The 15,698-nt window shown below is 44.4% G+C and overlaps 1 protein-coding gene across 1 annotated transcript in view; it reads left to right on the plus strand.

Annotated features, from left to right (window-relative positions):
- HMCN1 (hemicentin 1) overlaps window positions 1–15,698 on the plus strand; it is a 324,395-nt gene that overhangs the window by 159,773 nt on the left and 148,924 nt on the right. Inside the window, exons 19-26 of the mRNA XM_039483793.1 lie at window positions 1,901–2,045; window positions 3,554–3,666; window positions 6,027–6,186; window positions 6,783–6,957; window positions 10,326–10,453; window positions 13,316–13,588; window positions 14,895–14,990; window positions 15,470–15,664. Coding sequence (XP_039339727.1) covers window positions 1,901–2,045; window positions 3,554–3,666; window positions 6,027–6,186; window positions 6,783–6,957; window positions 10,326–10,453; window positions 13,316–13,588; window positions 14,895–14,990; window positions 15,470–15,664 — 1,285 coding nt within the window. The remainder of the gene's footprint in view (window positions 1–1,900; window positions 2,046–3,553; window positions 3,667–6,026; window positions 6,187–6,782; window positions 6,958–10,325; window positions 10,454–13,315; window positions 13,589–14,894; window positions 14,991–15,469; window positions 15,665–15,698) is intronic.

Below are 15,698 nucleotides of genomic sequence, written 5' to 3' on the forward strand. Positions count from 1 at the left end.
ACAGGGAGGATAGACGAGAACACCACTTGCGCCTCAAACTCCTTTATCCTTCTTCCCAGAGCCACGTAGTCTGCAGTGATACGCTCAAGGTCATTCTTGGCAGTATCATTGCTGCCCACGTGGAGAAGCAGGAAGGGGTAGCGATCCGAGGGCTTGATGAGTCTCGGCAGTCTCTCCGTCACATCAGGAATCCTAGCCCCAGGCAAGCAGCACACCTCTCGGTTTTCCCGGTCAGGGCGGCAGATAGATGACTCAGTCCCCCTGAGGAGAGAGTCCCTGACCACCACCACCCTCCTCCTCCTCCTGGGAGTGGTGGTCGTGGAACCCCCATCCCTAGGACGGCGCATCTCATGCCTTCCAATCAGTGGAGTCTCCTTCTGCTCTGTTCCCTCAGATGTATCATCCACTCCACTCTCTGCACTAGTACCTGTGGAGAGAACACGAAAACGGTTGCTCACCTGTATCTGTGTTTCTGGTACATGGACATTTCTGGTACTCTTTCCTCTTCTGGATGTCACATGCCGCCAGTTATCCTCACTGGCCTTCTGTCCCCGCTGTGTAGCCTGCTCTGAATCTTCAGAACATTGTGCCCACTGAAGCTGATCCTGACGTCTATCCAGGAAATCCTAATTTTCTTTTATGGAACGCAGGGTTGATATCTGTTTCTACAGACCTTGAATCTTCTCCTCCAATATGGAGATCAGCTTGCACTTTGTACAGACAAAGTCGCTTCTATCCTGTGGAAGGAAGACAAACATGGCGCATCCTGTGCAGGTCACAACGGCAGATCACTCAGCATCCATGGTCTCTTCCTTCTAAGAGCTCTCTCCAGGCGAACTCCCAGGCAAACTCCTTCTGTTTGCCAGCTGTGGTTGCTGTTGGAAGGCCAGCTGCTGCTGTTACTTTTGCTTCTGGTTTTCTGTAGCCAACTTTGATAATCTATCCAGATCCATATTTTTTTAAACAAAGTCCCTTCTTCTTATACCAAGCCAATCAGCATACCCATATTCTCATCCAGTTGTCATGAAACTGTCATGGTAGCACGTCCCCTTCAGGCTGCATGGGGAGTACATGCACATGAGTCCAATTACTCCATCTTACCCCAGTGGGTGCTATGGGACATCTTTTTAGCAGGCTGGTACTCACCTTCCAGCCAGAGCCTCTCAATTGTCTCATCTACTCTCTGTGTCCACCTAACAGCCTCTAGTTAGCAAAAGGAATTAAGCAAAAGAAAGGCAAAGAAAAAACTTCCTCCAGGATATGGGATATGAACAGCTCCCTCCAGGATATGGGCCTCTCTTTCTTCAGAGGGGTCCTGGGAGAATCAGTGTCCTCCTCAGTGTTCAGTGGGCTCCAGTGCCAGCCTCAGTTCTTCTCCACTTCAACTCAGGGGTCCTGCACCCTCTTTCTGCAAGTGCAGCGGCTCTGTAGGCTGTATGTCCTCTCTCCAGGGCTGCTGATGCTTAACAGTCTGTTCCCTTCTCATGGTTGCGCCCATCCAGGTCGAGTTCCCTCTTTTTACCTCTCCAGTCCTGGCACAATTTGCAAATGTGAAAGGCCACTCCAGCCCAAACCAGCTCCTGGACCCCTTCCATGCTAGCGAGCCTGGTCACAAGCACTCCTTAGCATTAACTGGGAAGCATGTTATGTATGTGTACTATGTCATAGAGTAAATACTCTTTTTCTGACTCCAGCACTAAAAGGTGCCTTATCTGATGTTACTGAAATCCTATTCAAAATATATTTCATGTGACAAGTGGAGGAATGTTCTTTTGTATTAACATGACTTTGAGAAAAAGGCCCGAGTTATTACACCAAAGCCACTAGTATCTGAGATACTTAGGGCTATAATACAATTGTGTGTTTTCCATAGTTAAAACATACTTTCCTCTTTCTCTAGTTGGTCCCAAATCCCTATGTTAATGTTCGCAGTGATGGGAGTCTGCACCTTGAAAGAGTTCGGCTACAGGATGGAGGGGAATATACTTGCATGGCAAGTAATGTAGCTGGGACAAACAACAAAACTACCACCGTCAGTGTATTTGGTAAGGGAAATGGTCTCAGGGCTTCCATTTGTTTTCAAAATAAGGTTGCACTTTTTGGAAGTAGTAGCTTGTGGAGAGAACTTTTTTTTAATTTAAAATTACAATAATACCTCGAATTTACTGGGCGCAATGGAATTACAATGTGGAGTAATGCAATGGAGAATCAGGACCCTGCATATAATGCAGTTAAATGATCAAGCCTGCCCTGTTAGAAAAAGAGGACAAAAAAGACTTTTGACATCCATAAAAATCTTCCTATTTAATTGTCTACAAGTGATGGGTTTTGCAGACTCCCTTACTTTATTAACAAAACAGACACACAAGTGGGAGTTTATTGGAGTACTATGCCAAGTGCTGTCTAAGAGGTTACATAACTATTGAAAGGGAGCACAACTCATGAGAGTACAGTGCTTAAAAATAAATCATTTGGCAAAGATGCATTTTTAATACCATGAAAAATGGAAGTTTCTCACTCATGGTGAAATGAATGTTTGCTCTGGAGTGACCCATAGTGTCGTGGTCTGAAATTCTTACATGTTAAATTAATCAAGGGAGACATATTTTAAATTTCACTGAGAATGCTGGAACATCCTTTTCAGTACAAAACTGAGTGCTGTACATGTTGTTATTTGCCAATGCTTTGCAACTGTTTTGAGTTTGACAAACTCTCTCTTGTGAGCAGCTTTTTGGGAAGATTTTTCAGATCTTGGGAACATGAGGTAGGGTGAAAAAGTTGGTATGTGTTGTTAAAGAGTCTAGAATATAAGGGCAGGATAGTGTAGGAATATGAAGCCTTTTGTCTCTGTCACTAAATAGGAATCAGGCCAGTTTGATAGTGAACTGGTCTTTATTATCTCTTATCTGTTTGGGGTCTGTGGGAACTGATTTGGAGTTCCCAAGCAAGTTTCTGCAAAAGCCAGTACATTCCCTACAAAAACCTTTACTAGCATTTTTAACAACTAAAGATTGAATGAGCGTGGAGAGTGACTTACCTCTTGGCCTTGGGCCTGGAGTGGTCTGTCCTAGAGAAGTTCCCCGTTGATGGCAGTGGGTTCATCAGCAGATAAGCTGCATCCATTTTCACAGCAAGTGCAGACGAAAACAAATCATGCCCTGCACCATTTCAGAAAACCTTGCTTAAAACCTTTTTGGAGGATGTCCTAACCATGGCTTTCTGAAATGATGCTGAACATAGTCTGTCATGGTTTTACACATGTTCTGAAATTGTGTGCACCCAAACTAGTATTTAACTTGCTGATGACACTCATTGTCAGCAACAGGTAATTTTTGTATAGACCACATCTTAGGGGCGGTAGCGCCAAGTCTGTGTTGAGTCATTGAGGGCAGAATGAAATTTCCCAACTCAGTATTCTAATAGGTATTTTCAAGGCCCACTTTATGTAGATTGAGTCTTCTTTGCTGAATAGCAGTTGATTGGGTACAGAATACAGTGTGATAATTATACCATGGTTTAAAATATGTATCTGTGTGTATGTATATATTTTTAGTTCTACCTATCATTCAGCATGGACAGCAGATATTCAGTACAATTGAAGGAATCCCAGTAACATTACCGTGCAAAGCAAGTGGAGTTCCTAAGCCATCCATCGTTTGGTCCAAGGTAACTTCTAAACTTTGAGCTGTTTAAGTTAAAAGACGAACTGAACACATGATTTAGCTATAACAGGAGCTATGTACAATGAAGGCAGCCAAAAATCTCTATCCTAAGGGATCTAGAAAACACTCTTTATTCATATCTGCTTCTGTTTTTCCATGCAGTACTCTCTGGCTGCGACACATTAAGCTTCCACACTTTGAAAAGCTAGAACGACTTTATTGGTTATCTCTGGATCCTTTTTTTTTTAAGTCTTGGAAAAGGTTAATATAATTATTGTGGTTTGAAAAATTAGGGATGGGCAAACTGCCATAGATTGAGAGTTCAGATTCATTTTGGAGGCTTATTTAAAGTGAATTTCTGCTCTGAAAAGTGAGTATGTAATAATGGCTTCTTCAGGGGACATTATGTAACTGATTGGAACTGAGTAAACAATTCTGTTCGTTGTACTCAAGAAGGAATAGAGTCCAGTTCAGTCTCTCTCAGCTATGTTGGCTTTACAAGGCTAATAGGAGTAAAAAACAATAAAAGCTTATTTTTGTCATTAAAGTTATTAAATATAATTCTTGATGCACATAGGGAGCAGACCTTTTGAGTAAGAAGGTGCCTTTTTAATCTTATTTCAGATTAGAATGACAATTTAAGACATGATAGAAGTCTCCAAATCTCTTGAGTCTCCAGAATTAGGATGCAAAGCTCACAAGGTTTTCTGTTATGATTCCCCGCACTTGCACTCATATTGCTTGCTGGAAAGAGAAGCAAAGGGTGGCCCCAGAAACAGTGTAGAATGTTATTCAGACGTTTCAGAACTTCTGGTCATTCCTAATATGGGTGACGTTTGGGTCAGAGTTCTTATGGTAACCAAGCTATTTTGTTTTCATCTCTGTAATAATCATTGGGCCTGCCTTCTACCCTCAGTTACTATTCTGTTGACTTCAGTAGGATTGCCTGGAGGTTGTATTGCTGTTATTAAGGGCAGAATTTGGCCTAGTGAATTATATTAAATATGTGGATATTACATATTCCTCAACATAAAGTTTAAAGCAGCAGTGTTGAATTGAAGTCTATTGTCCCAAATCAAGTACTCAGATCCTTACTTATATACAGTGAGCCAAATTCTCTTCTCAATTATGCTGGTGTTATCCAGTCGACTTTAATGACACAGGTGACGCTAAAAATTTGGCTGAAAATCTGTATAAAAGAAACATATATCTGTATAAATCAGTATTTGTAGATAGTTAATATAAATATGTGTAAGGCATATAAGAATATGTACCACTGTTCATAAATTTGTAGGTTACATAAAGTTATTGTGCATTACAAGTAGCTTCCTGAGTGCTTGCTTAGCCTTGTGTCAGAAGTCCAGCTCTTAAGGGAGCCTTACACCTGGAACATATTTTGGGGAATGAGTTTAATTATTCAACCGTTTGAGATGCAGTTTGAGGTATACCTATCAATGACAGTTTTCAGAATGGTGGTGGTGGTGGGGGGGAAGCAGCAGTGGATTGGACTAGATCGGGGTGGGCAATCTACGGCCCGTGGGCCAAATCCGGCCCATCAGGGCTTTCAATCTTGCCTGCGGAATTGCCAGCCCCATGGCGCAGCGAGACTAAGGCAGGCTTCTTGTCTGCCCTGGCCCCGCGCCGCTCCCAGAAGCGGCCAGCACCATGTCCCTGCAGCCCCTGGGGGAGGGATGGATGGGCAGAAGCCTACGTGCGCTGCCCTCACCTGCATGCACTGCCCCCTGCAACTCCCATTGGCCAGGAATGGGGAACGGAGGTCAATGGAAGCTTCGGGGATGGTACCCACAGGCGAGGGCAGCGCATGGCAGAGCTGCCTGCCCTACTCCAACTCCCAGGAGCCACTGCCAGACATGCTGTCCACTTCCGGGAGCGGCGCAGGGCCAGGGCAGACAGAGAGCCTGCCTTAGCCCTGCTGCACACTGCTGCCACCCCAGAGCCTCTTGAGGTAAGTGGCGCTGCACCCCACACCCTAACCCCCTGCCCTGAGCCCCCTTTTGCACTTCTCACTCCTCCTGCATCCCAACCCCTTGTCTTGAGCCCCTTCCTGCACACCGCACCCCCTCCCAATCCCAACCCCCTGCCCCAGCCCTACATTCATGGCCCTGCATACAATTTTCCAGATGTGGCCCTCGGGCCAAAAAGTTTGTCCACCCCTGGACTAGATGAACTGTTCTGAGATACTTTTAGCCCTAACAAGTTTGATACTTCTAATAATTTAAATGTTTCTGTTAGGCTTCATTTTATCTCTGGAAGCGTTGATTTCTATTTGATCAAGCACTTGTACATTGCTATTTTGTCTGAGAAAATTCATAGGGTTTTTATTATTATTTTTATTTTGCACAGAAAGGAGAGCTGATTTCTCCCAGGAATATGAAATTTTCTGCTGGGTCTGATGGAAGTTTGTATGTAGTTTCACCAGGAGGAGAGGAGACTGGGGAGTTTATGTGCACAGCAACAAATGCAGCTGGTTATGCAACACGGAAAGTCCAACTAACTGTTTATGGTAAGTATAAGTTAAAATCAAACGTATTTAGCCTCCAGCAAGCCGTTTTCAACTTCAAAATGCACTCAGTTGGAAAATCTGAAGTGAAACTCAGGTTTACCAAACTTCCCATTAACCAATATCTAATTGTGGTCCCCAGGGTTCCATGGTAGTGAGATTAAAGGGATTATGCTCCAAGAAGTACGGTTCCTTTAAAGCAGTCTGGTTTGTACAGTTGTCTGGCATTCACTTCTTTGAGCTCTTTGACTGGGGACCTCTGGCCTTATTCTGATTTCATTTATACTGGGGTAAACTGGCAGAAAACTCTACAAAAGTTAATGGAATTACACCTTGTGGGAGAGAAGAGAGAAGCCCCTAGAGTGCTCCTTTTGGTGCTTTCTGACCATCTCCCACTATCATCTGAAACCCTGTTTACCTGAAGGTTTGGACTATGCTCCAAGATAGTCGGATAAATAAGTTTGGATTTTTGTATGCTGAATATGATGTAGGATAGTCTAATCTGAAAGAGTTTAATTTACACCACATTATTTTATCTTATACATGTGAAAATAGACAACATATTTATTTCACTTTATTAACATGTTTTTTTATTTTAGTGAAACCCAGAGTGTCCAGGCCTGGAGACCAGCAAGGAGGTACATATGACAAACCCATAGAGATTTCAGTGACTGCAGGGGAAGATGTCACACTTCCATGTGAGGTGAAGAGTTTGCCACCCCCCATAATTACCTGGGCCAAAGAAATGCAGCTTATCTCTCCATTCTCTCCAAGGTAACAAAATGTGATAGAACCTAACAAAATGCAATTTCTTCTAAAGGTTTCTTCTCAGGTTTTTGGAAGTTTTTATTTTTTTTAACTGCCTGTTCCATTCTGATGAGTGAGTAAGGTATTGGAAAATCTGTACTTCTGTGTCAGCTGGTTTTGAAATTCTCATTCCCAAACTCTGCACATTATTCACCTTTTTGAACTGATTTTTTTAGGCTTTCCTGCTGTTGGCATTTTACAATTTTTCCCCAGGCTCTCAGATTCTGCTCTTGGTTCCTTCAGTGTAAAACCAGAATTAGTTTATTGTGGTCACTGGACTAACTCTGCATTTACACTGTGAGGGGGCAGGGCGGGGTGGGGGCAGAGGGGAAGAGAGAAGTTAGAGCAAAATCCATCTCTTAAATTCTACAGGCCTGTTAAAATCCCACCATGGTCTTTGTTGGCCTCCATATTCTGTACAATACTGTGTTGTTTTGTCTAACATATTTCTTACAACATGCATCACAAAACACTTCATAGATGTAAATAAACCAATTTGAAAGAGAGCTTTTAATCCTCGTGGCTGTCTTGTAAAGCTCTGAACATTACTAAAGCCATATATCAGTCATGGTACATACCATACTCCAATATGCATTTATAAGAAAAAACAAGCATTAGAAGTCAGCACAATGTTTCACTCCTCAGAAGGCCAAGTCCAAATAGCCTTCTGTACACAGACACCTCATTATTATCATTTAATATTTATTTTATGGTGGCACCCAGAACTGATCATCTGTGCTTGATCTAAAATCTTTAAAAGTTCCATTTTCTTTTACAGTTATATGTTTAATTGCTGAGTTATGGGGAGAATTGTCTGTGTTATATGAAATATGAATTCCTAATAGAATATGAATGACCATTAATGTTTAAAACTGGTTGCAGGCGTCTACTTATTGCTGTTGTATCTTGGATTCAGAAACTCTCCAGCTGCTTTAAAAAATGTGAAAACATATATTAGTTTAGGGCTTATGAAAAGTGTTGAACTGACTTCCCTGGAGACTGAAGTTCTTTGTCTGCCCATCAGTTACAGCATGGGTAGCAGTGGTACAAGCTTTCCTCATTATGCCCTGTTAAGGTACCTCAGTCCTTATGTGCAGAGACCATCTTTAGGGGTGAGATGGTTTATTCCCCAAGTTAATTCTGGGCCAGATTGTGCCCCCACTCTTGTGGTGTTGTACAAGATTGGGGAGGGCCGAAGGAGGCATTTTCTCCCAGTGTAAGCTAAGGGGTAGGCACAGTTTCAGTTCCCCTGAGTAGAGGGCCTGCTAACACCATCAGGGCCCCAACCCACCTGAAAAGGAGCATGGACCTGTCCCCATCACACCAGCAAGCAGAGCTGGCCAGACATAGGGGAGAGCATGCTGTGCCCTTTTAGAACCTCCCAGAGACTGCCACGCAGTGGGATGAAGTCTCAGCCCCCAATACGGGCCAGGGCCTTAGGGTGCGTATACACTGTAGGATTCTTTCAGTGGCATGTAGTATCCATACGCACACAGCCCCCCTAGTACGGATATAAATAGTAACATAGATGGTGAGGCATGGAATAACCCAGTAAAGACATGGCTGAAAGGTGTGAGTATGTACCTGGGGTACATATCCTACATGTTCTTTTCTGGCCCAAAGCATGCCTCCTGTCTATGCTGCTGTTTTTAGCAGTGTAGTGTCCTGCTACTAGAGTCTTTTCCTTCACAGGAAAAGGCTCCAGCAGCGGGGAAAGGGTCTGGCAGCTCCCCTCTGCTGGAGACCACCTCCTCCACAGGCAAATGTTTGAACAGCAGAGAAGCTCCCTGCTGCTGGTTCCCTTCTCCACAGCAAGGAAGGGCTGTTAGCTCCCCCCTGCTGGACCTCTTCCTTGCCACAGGGAAAGGTTCTGGCAGTGGAGAAAGGCTGTGGCAAGGCGGTGGGTCAGCCTTTCCCTGCAGCCTCCCCTCTGCCACAGCATGTCCTGTTGCTGCAGTGAAAGGCTCTGGCAGCAGGGAGCAGCTGAAGCCTTTCACCGCTGTCTCCCCTCTGTCAGAGCCTTTCACTGATACATGTAGCTACACACTGCAGTGTCAACAGGGTGTGCTTTTCACTGTGGCATGTAGTTGCACCTACGCTGCACACTGTAGACATGGCCTTAGTGACAAAGTCTGGCCCTCAGATTTTGCCCTTTCTCCTGAGACTGCAACAGTTAGCAATTCCAGTTGTGCTGGTGGTTTTTGTAATGAGTGCTCTTGTGTATGGGGAGCGAATTTATTTGTAAATTTTTGTATAGTTGTTGTAGCACCTCACACATATTCATTTTTGTTCATGTCACCCCTTTGAAGTAAGGAAGTATTACTATCCTCATTCTACTTTGAGGCACAGAGAAATTAAGTTACTTGCTCATGTCACTGAACCAGATGTGCAAAATGGAACCCAGCCTTCCTGAGTCTCAGATTAGTGCTTTAATCACAAGACCATCCTTATTCCCTAGATGAAGTGGACTTCACCAAATGGGCTAAATGTGAGCAATCGGTTAATAGCAACTTTCTGTTGCTGCTGATTTGGGTTGACCTTGAGCCTGTGACTTAGGTGAAAGGGTTCCATATCTTATTACCAGTCCCATGAATCACACATTCCTCAAAAAGTTTGTTTCCAGTAGAAAAAGGACAGGATTTAAGAAGTCCTGTGAGTACCTGGAACACCTACAGTTTGTCCTGTGGATCCTGCCATGTTTCAGATGATTTGCTTTGTATTCTGAATTTATTGATTCAGTAATGAGTTAGGAAAAATGTAGGAATGATAAATCACAATTATAGTTACATAAAAACCTGCTCAACGGCACTAAATGTCATGCTAAACAGGATTATTTTAGTTCATGGCAGAGCCGTCCCTACCCATACGCAAAGTACGCAGCTGCGTAGAGCACCAGGAAATTTTGGGCAACAAATTTCCTGGTACCCTGCGCAGCTGCATGCTGCTCCAGCCCCTGCCCCACCCCCATGGCCCCGCCCCTGCTCCGCCCCTGCCCCGCCTCCACTCCACCCCTTCCCCAAAGCCCCCATCCCTGCTCTGCCCCCGCTCCACTTCTTCCCACCCCTGCTCCACCCCAGCCTCGCCCCCACAGTGGGGTCTGCACTCACCGGCAGCAGGAAGTGCAGCGACCCGGCCCCAGCTGTGACGCCAGTGAGTGATGGGGGGCAGTTCCCCCCTACCCCCAAGCCAGCCCCGCACCCCCTCCATGGAGGTCTGGGGCCCCAGAATAGCTAGGGATGGCCCTGGTTCATGGTATTTATTAGTAATGTCTAAGTAAAGCTCCTCCTTCTCTCAATAAATATTTATACAATTATACATGTTTCCTATTTTTCCAGACACACCTTCCTTTCCTCAGGGTCAATGAAGATCACTGAGACGCGAGTTTCAGACAGCGGAATGTATATCTGCGTGGCCACAAATATTGCTGGGAATGTGACTCAGTCAGTAAAGCTAAATGTACATGGTGAGTTATTTAACTACAAGGGTAATCCCTTCTGGAGGTTCCACTAAGGAAGCAACTGGAATTTTAGTGCCTAAACTTTTTCATAGTGTGAACCACCTCTCATAGGCATCTCCCTGTCTCATTTAATATCACATGGACCACACCCTCCTCCCATTTGCTGTCACATAACGTACTTTCTTCTCTTCTCTTAATGTGATTTCGAAAGTGGAAATCTGGAGGAAATATAGCACCATATGAGCAGTCTGCCCTCTTTGAACCACTAGAGCTTTATGGGCTGAGAACTGCCGTTCTAATGCAAAGTAGCCAGAATGTCAACAAATATTTACAATACTTTCATTAATATTTCCCAATCCAGGGGGCACACAGAATCTACTTGCCTGCCTTTTCTCATGGTGGTATAGTATAGTGGAAAAACTAATGATATTTCAGTTGGGCTTCAAAAAAATTGCACAGATTCCATTGCAAGGTTGAGATACTGGTAAGTATTATAATGGCACTCCTCTGGGCCACCGGTGAGGGACCGTCTGCTGCTTCAGACTCTCCCTGGGGAGCCCAAAGTGGCGGACCGTCACTGGTGGCCCGAACTGCGGACGGACCTGCCGTGACCCGGGGAGAGGTGCCCTGACCCCAGCCCGGACCTGCCATGGATGGGGAAGAGGTGTCTATTCCATAGCTCCAGCCCCGGAGCTGCTGCGGCGGGGAGAGGCGCCTCTCTCCACCAGACCAGGTGCTGCTGTGGGGGGAGAGAGCTGGGCGGAGTCCTCTCTCCCCACTCTAGCCCCGGGGCAGCCTTCACCTCAAACCCCTCATCCCCAGCTTGCATCCCCAACCGGAGCCCTCACCCCCCACACCTTAGCCCCCTGCTGCAGCTCCCTCCTGCACCCCAAACCCCTCACCTCTGGCCCCACCCCAGAGCCCTCATTCCCTCCTGCACCCCAACCCTCTGCCTCAGCCCTGAGCCCCTCATCTTCAGCCCCACCCCAGAGCCCACACCCCCAGCCGGAGTCCTCATGCCCCTGCACTCCAACCCTCTGCCCCAGCCCTGAGCCACCTCCCACACTCCGAACCCCTTGGCCCCACCCTGCCACATGAATTTTGTTATGTGCACCAAAATGGAGGTGATGTGTCACACACCGCCTCCATATTGGTGCACATAACAAAATTCATTCCACACATGTGTAGGAAAAATTAGAGGGAACATTGGTGAGTTGTGCCTCTGCTTTAGAGAGCAGCCTGCTTTGTCTTTCTCTGGTTTGGGGTTCATGTGTGCTACTGTTCTGAATTCAAAGAAATAAAGTAGTAATATGTTGCTACCTTCCAGCATGAGTATATACATTTATTATCTAAGTTCTCTCTTTTTATCTAACTTCTCTGCCATGAATGTAATGGTTAATTGTTTCAGAGATTCCTTATGTGTAGGGCTGCAGTTTGTCATGGTGGTGAAAAGGTCATGGATACCATGGCTTCTCTGTCCGCAGCTTCCATGTAGGAAGGCTCTAGGTGGGTTACTCACTGGCCAATGTGGAGAGCAGGCCCAGGGAAGAGGTGGGGTCAGAGAGTGAACCTGCCTCTCACTCATCCCCCAGCCTCAACCTACGTCATGATAGGGCCGTGACCAGGCCAAACTTGAGTGAATGGTATTTCAGCAGAGAGACAGCAGGCGCTGTGACCCAGTGTGCCAAGGCTCAGTGCCTGGAGTGGGGAGCCAGGCCCAACCCCTGCGACCCAGGAGCCATGGCTGCCCATGCCCTAGATGAGCGTGGGGCAGGCTTGCTCTCAACACCTAGCCCCAGCCCTGCTGGACACAGGAGCTGCTGCTGCCCAGAGTGGACTCACTCTCAACCCCAGGCCCAGCTCCATGGGACACAGGAGTTGCCACTTGCCTGTCCTGTAGGTGTGTGTGAGGCAGGCTCCCTCTCAATCCCCGAGCCCAGCCCCAAGGATCACAGGAGTTACCACTGCCTGTGCCCAGGATGAATGCAGGGTGGGGTCTCTCTCGAAGCCACTCTCTTCCCCAGGGCCTCTCCTCCTCTCCAGGCTGGGATTAAGGTTGTAGTACTGCAGCAGAAGGTGATGCTGAAGGTGCGTGGTGCCCCCTTCTGTGGGATGAGGAGGAGGGGGCAGTGGTGGTGCAAGAGGAGGAGGGCACTGGCCTGCTGTGATTTTGTAGAGATATAGTTTAATTTTATTTGTCGTCGGCCTTTTTTATCAAATATCCAGGAACAGTCACTAACCCCATGACTATTACTACATTTACTGTGGCTGCTCTGTGATTTTTTTATTAAAAATGTCCATGAGAAATCTTCATCCCTACTTGCGTCTTTTTATCTTTAGTGATTCCTATAAAGAAAAGCATTGGGGCAAGGCAGTTATAATATTGATTTATACCATGCTTTTATTCTTTGCGACCAGCAAAAATCTATTCCAGCCACATTTTATCTTCCTGTCTGAATTTAGCCTAGAAACATACATAGCTGGGATTAAGAGGAAGGAAGTTAGAATGTTAAAGAGCAAATGTAATTGACTTTATCTTAAAACGTTTGAATTGTTTTGTACTATGGGCAGCCAGTACCCAGGAGCTCTTTAAAATGTGCTTGGAAGAATGAGAGTACAATACTTCTTTGGAAATAATGTTTTAGGATTTCAAATGTAGTGTCTCCAAATGACTTAAGCAATGGCGTACTGTAAATCTTGTCTGCAGGAACATTCAGTTCGGATTGCTTGGTGTTACTTACGGACATTAAATTGCATTGGGCAAGGGAAAGGTATTTTCTAAAAGGATAACACTGACCATATTTCCTCCATGAATAGTCTGCCAGATCTTCTTTTTCTCATTACCATTGATTTATTTGTCTTGCCTAGTTCCTCCAAAGATACAACGTGGGCCTCGAGTTATGAAAGTACAAGTTGGTCACAGAGTTGATATACCGTGCAATGCTCAAGGGATCCCTCCCCCAACAGTCACCTGGTTCAAAGGCAGAAATACCATGCTAATAGATGGAGGACAGTATATCAGCAATCCGGATGGAACACTGAGCATCAGCAAAGTCCAGCTTTCAGACTCTGGAATCTACAAGTGTGTTGCTAGTAACATAGCTGGCAGTGATGAATTGGAGATAACGATACAAGTTCAAGGTATTTATAACATGGCCTGAGTCTTGGACTTACAGCTGTGATCAAATGTAGCTTTATTTTAATATATGAAATACCTTGTGTTGTGAGGGAAGATAAACTGTTGCACTTTCAGAGAGGTAGAGGATCTTCAGAGGATCTTTGATTCCACTGACCTGTAACTGATCCTATTTAGGAGACATATCACTATTGACACTGCTGCCTGACCCAATATAAAAATCTACATACGTTTCAAATGCAATAATATGATGTGGTTGTTTTGAGCAGGGGGAGGCACAAAGAAACATTAGATAGTTTGCAAAAATATGAAACAAAACCAAACTTTTTAATTCTTTTAATTTTGAAAGGGACTTTCTTGTTGTTGGTTGATATTACAAGAGGGATCAAAATCAGCCTGAACTATTACTAGTGGTGAGGCTTCCTCTGCTTCATAATAAACACACCTGCAAGACTGCATTAGAATCCTGGCTCTATTGCTCCAAAACCACAAACCTCTGTCACTTGAGCTAAAGGAACAGGTCTGTTAGTTCTACATGTAGGAGGACTCTTGTTCTTTTTAAAATGCAAACAGCCAACAGTGGGCAACATGTTCACACAAATATGATGTCTGAGTCTTCCCTCACTTACTTGCTTTACATGTATACAATTCCATTGACTTCAGTGGGGGGACTTCTCATTTATAGTGGTCTGAAAGCCCATACTCTGAGCATTAACACTGCTTTGGATTTGGACCATAATTCCTATTTAAAACAGTGAAACGGGATTGGGTTCAGAATGATCTACAACAAAAAAACGTTAATAACTTTCCTCAATTACGAACTATTTTCTTCAGATACACCGAGCACGTGAATTTTCAAGGAGATGCAAGACAGAAAGTCAGAATGGGTAGGATGGTGTCTTTGAGCTACAGGAAGACAAAGAAACATTAAGAGAAGAATCAAAATTTCAAAGCAGGATAATTCTTTTAATGATCTGTAGCTCAAAAACAATGTGTCCAATTTCCATCAAATTTTGCAGAAACATCCTCTGCCGTCAGAGTAAATATAGCAATTGTCAGAGCAAACCAATTTGGACTAGATTCTGAAATCCTAATTCACACAGAGTCATTGTTTACTGTTTAAGTAGTCCCAGTGAAATAAATGGGACTGCTGGAATACTACCATCTACTGAGTGAGTGTAAGGATATGAGAATCAGGCCATTTGAGAATGGGAAGGAAGAAAGAGGTGCAAATTGCCTGTGTACATGGTATGTTTTGACATTTGACAGGAGGGACTAAGATTATTTACTCTGTTTCTGCTTTTCTTTTAGAACCTCCTACTGTTGATGATCTTGATCCTCCTTACAACACTCCATTTCAAGAAAGAGTTGCAAATCAACGCGTTGCATTTCCATGTCCAGCAAAAGGTGTGCAACACTGTAATCATTGTGGCTGATAACTATCTTTTTTCTCTTAGGCACTCATAGTTGCAATGCATCTTGGTGTTTTCTGGAAAGGTAGAAATGTATAGTCCTTCTTAAAACCAACCTCTCACCAGGATATTAAAAAAAACCGTTAACAGTAAGAAAAAGAGCCATTGATACTAAGTAATTTAACTAATTCGGTAGTATATTTTTGTAGGACAATGACAGTGCAAGGGTTCTTCACATTGCCCAATGGTTGAAGTGTCAGGGACTACCTCTAAGCATGAAGGAGAGTTCAGTCCCCAAGCCCTTTTAGCCAGTTGTGCCAGTTCAAACTGCAGTGTGTTTTGTGATTTACAGAAGCTGCAGCAAAGATTTTTGTTACTGTAGATTTTTCTCCCATGCACTGCTCTAAAGTAATATCAAGCCTTTCTTTTTCAAATTAAGAAGTCTCTTGAAATTTTATAAATTTCTCTCATTAGGCACACCAAAACCTGTCATCAAATGGTTACGTAATGGCAGGGAGCTGACTGGCAATGAGCCGGGCATTTCAATTTTGGAGGATGGGACACTGCTTATCATTGCTTCAGTTACACCGTACGACAATGGAGAATACATCTGCCTAGCAGAGAATGAAGCAGGAAGCACAGAAAGAAAATACAATCTGAAGGTTCATGGTAAATAACTATAGCTCTTAAGGGGTAATTTTCA

This window comes from Mauremys reevesii, linkage group 8, assembly GCF_016161935.1.
Source record: "Mauremys reevesii isolate NIE-2019 linkage group 8, ASM1616193v1, whole genome shotgun sequence".
Taxonomy (NCBI): domain Eukaryota; kingdom Metazoa; phylum Chordata; order Testudines; family Geoemydidae; genus Mauremys; species Mauremys reevesii.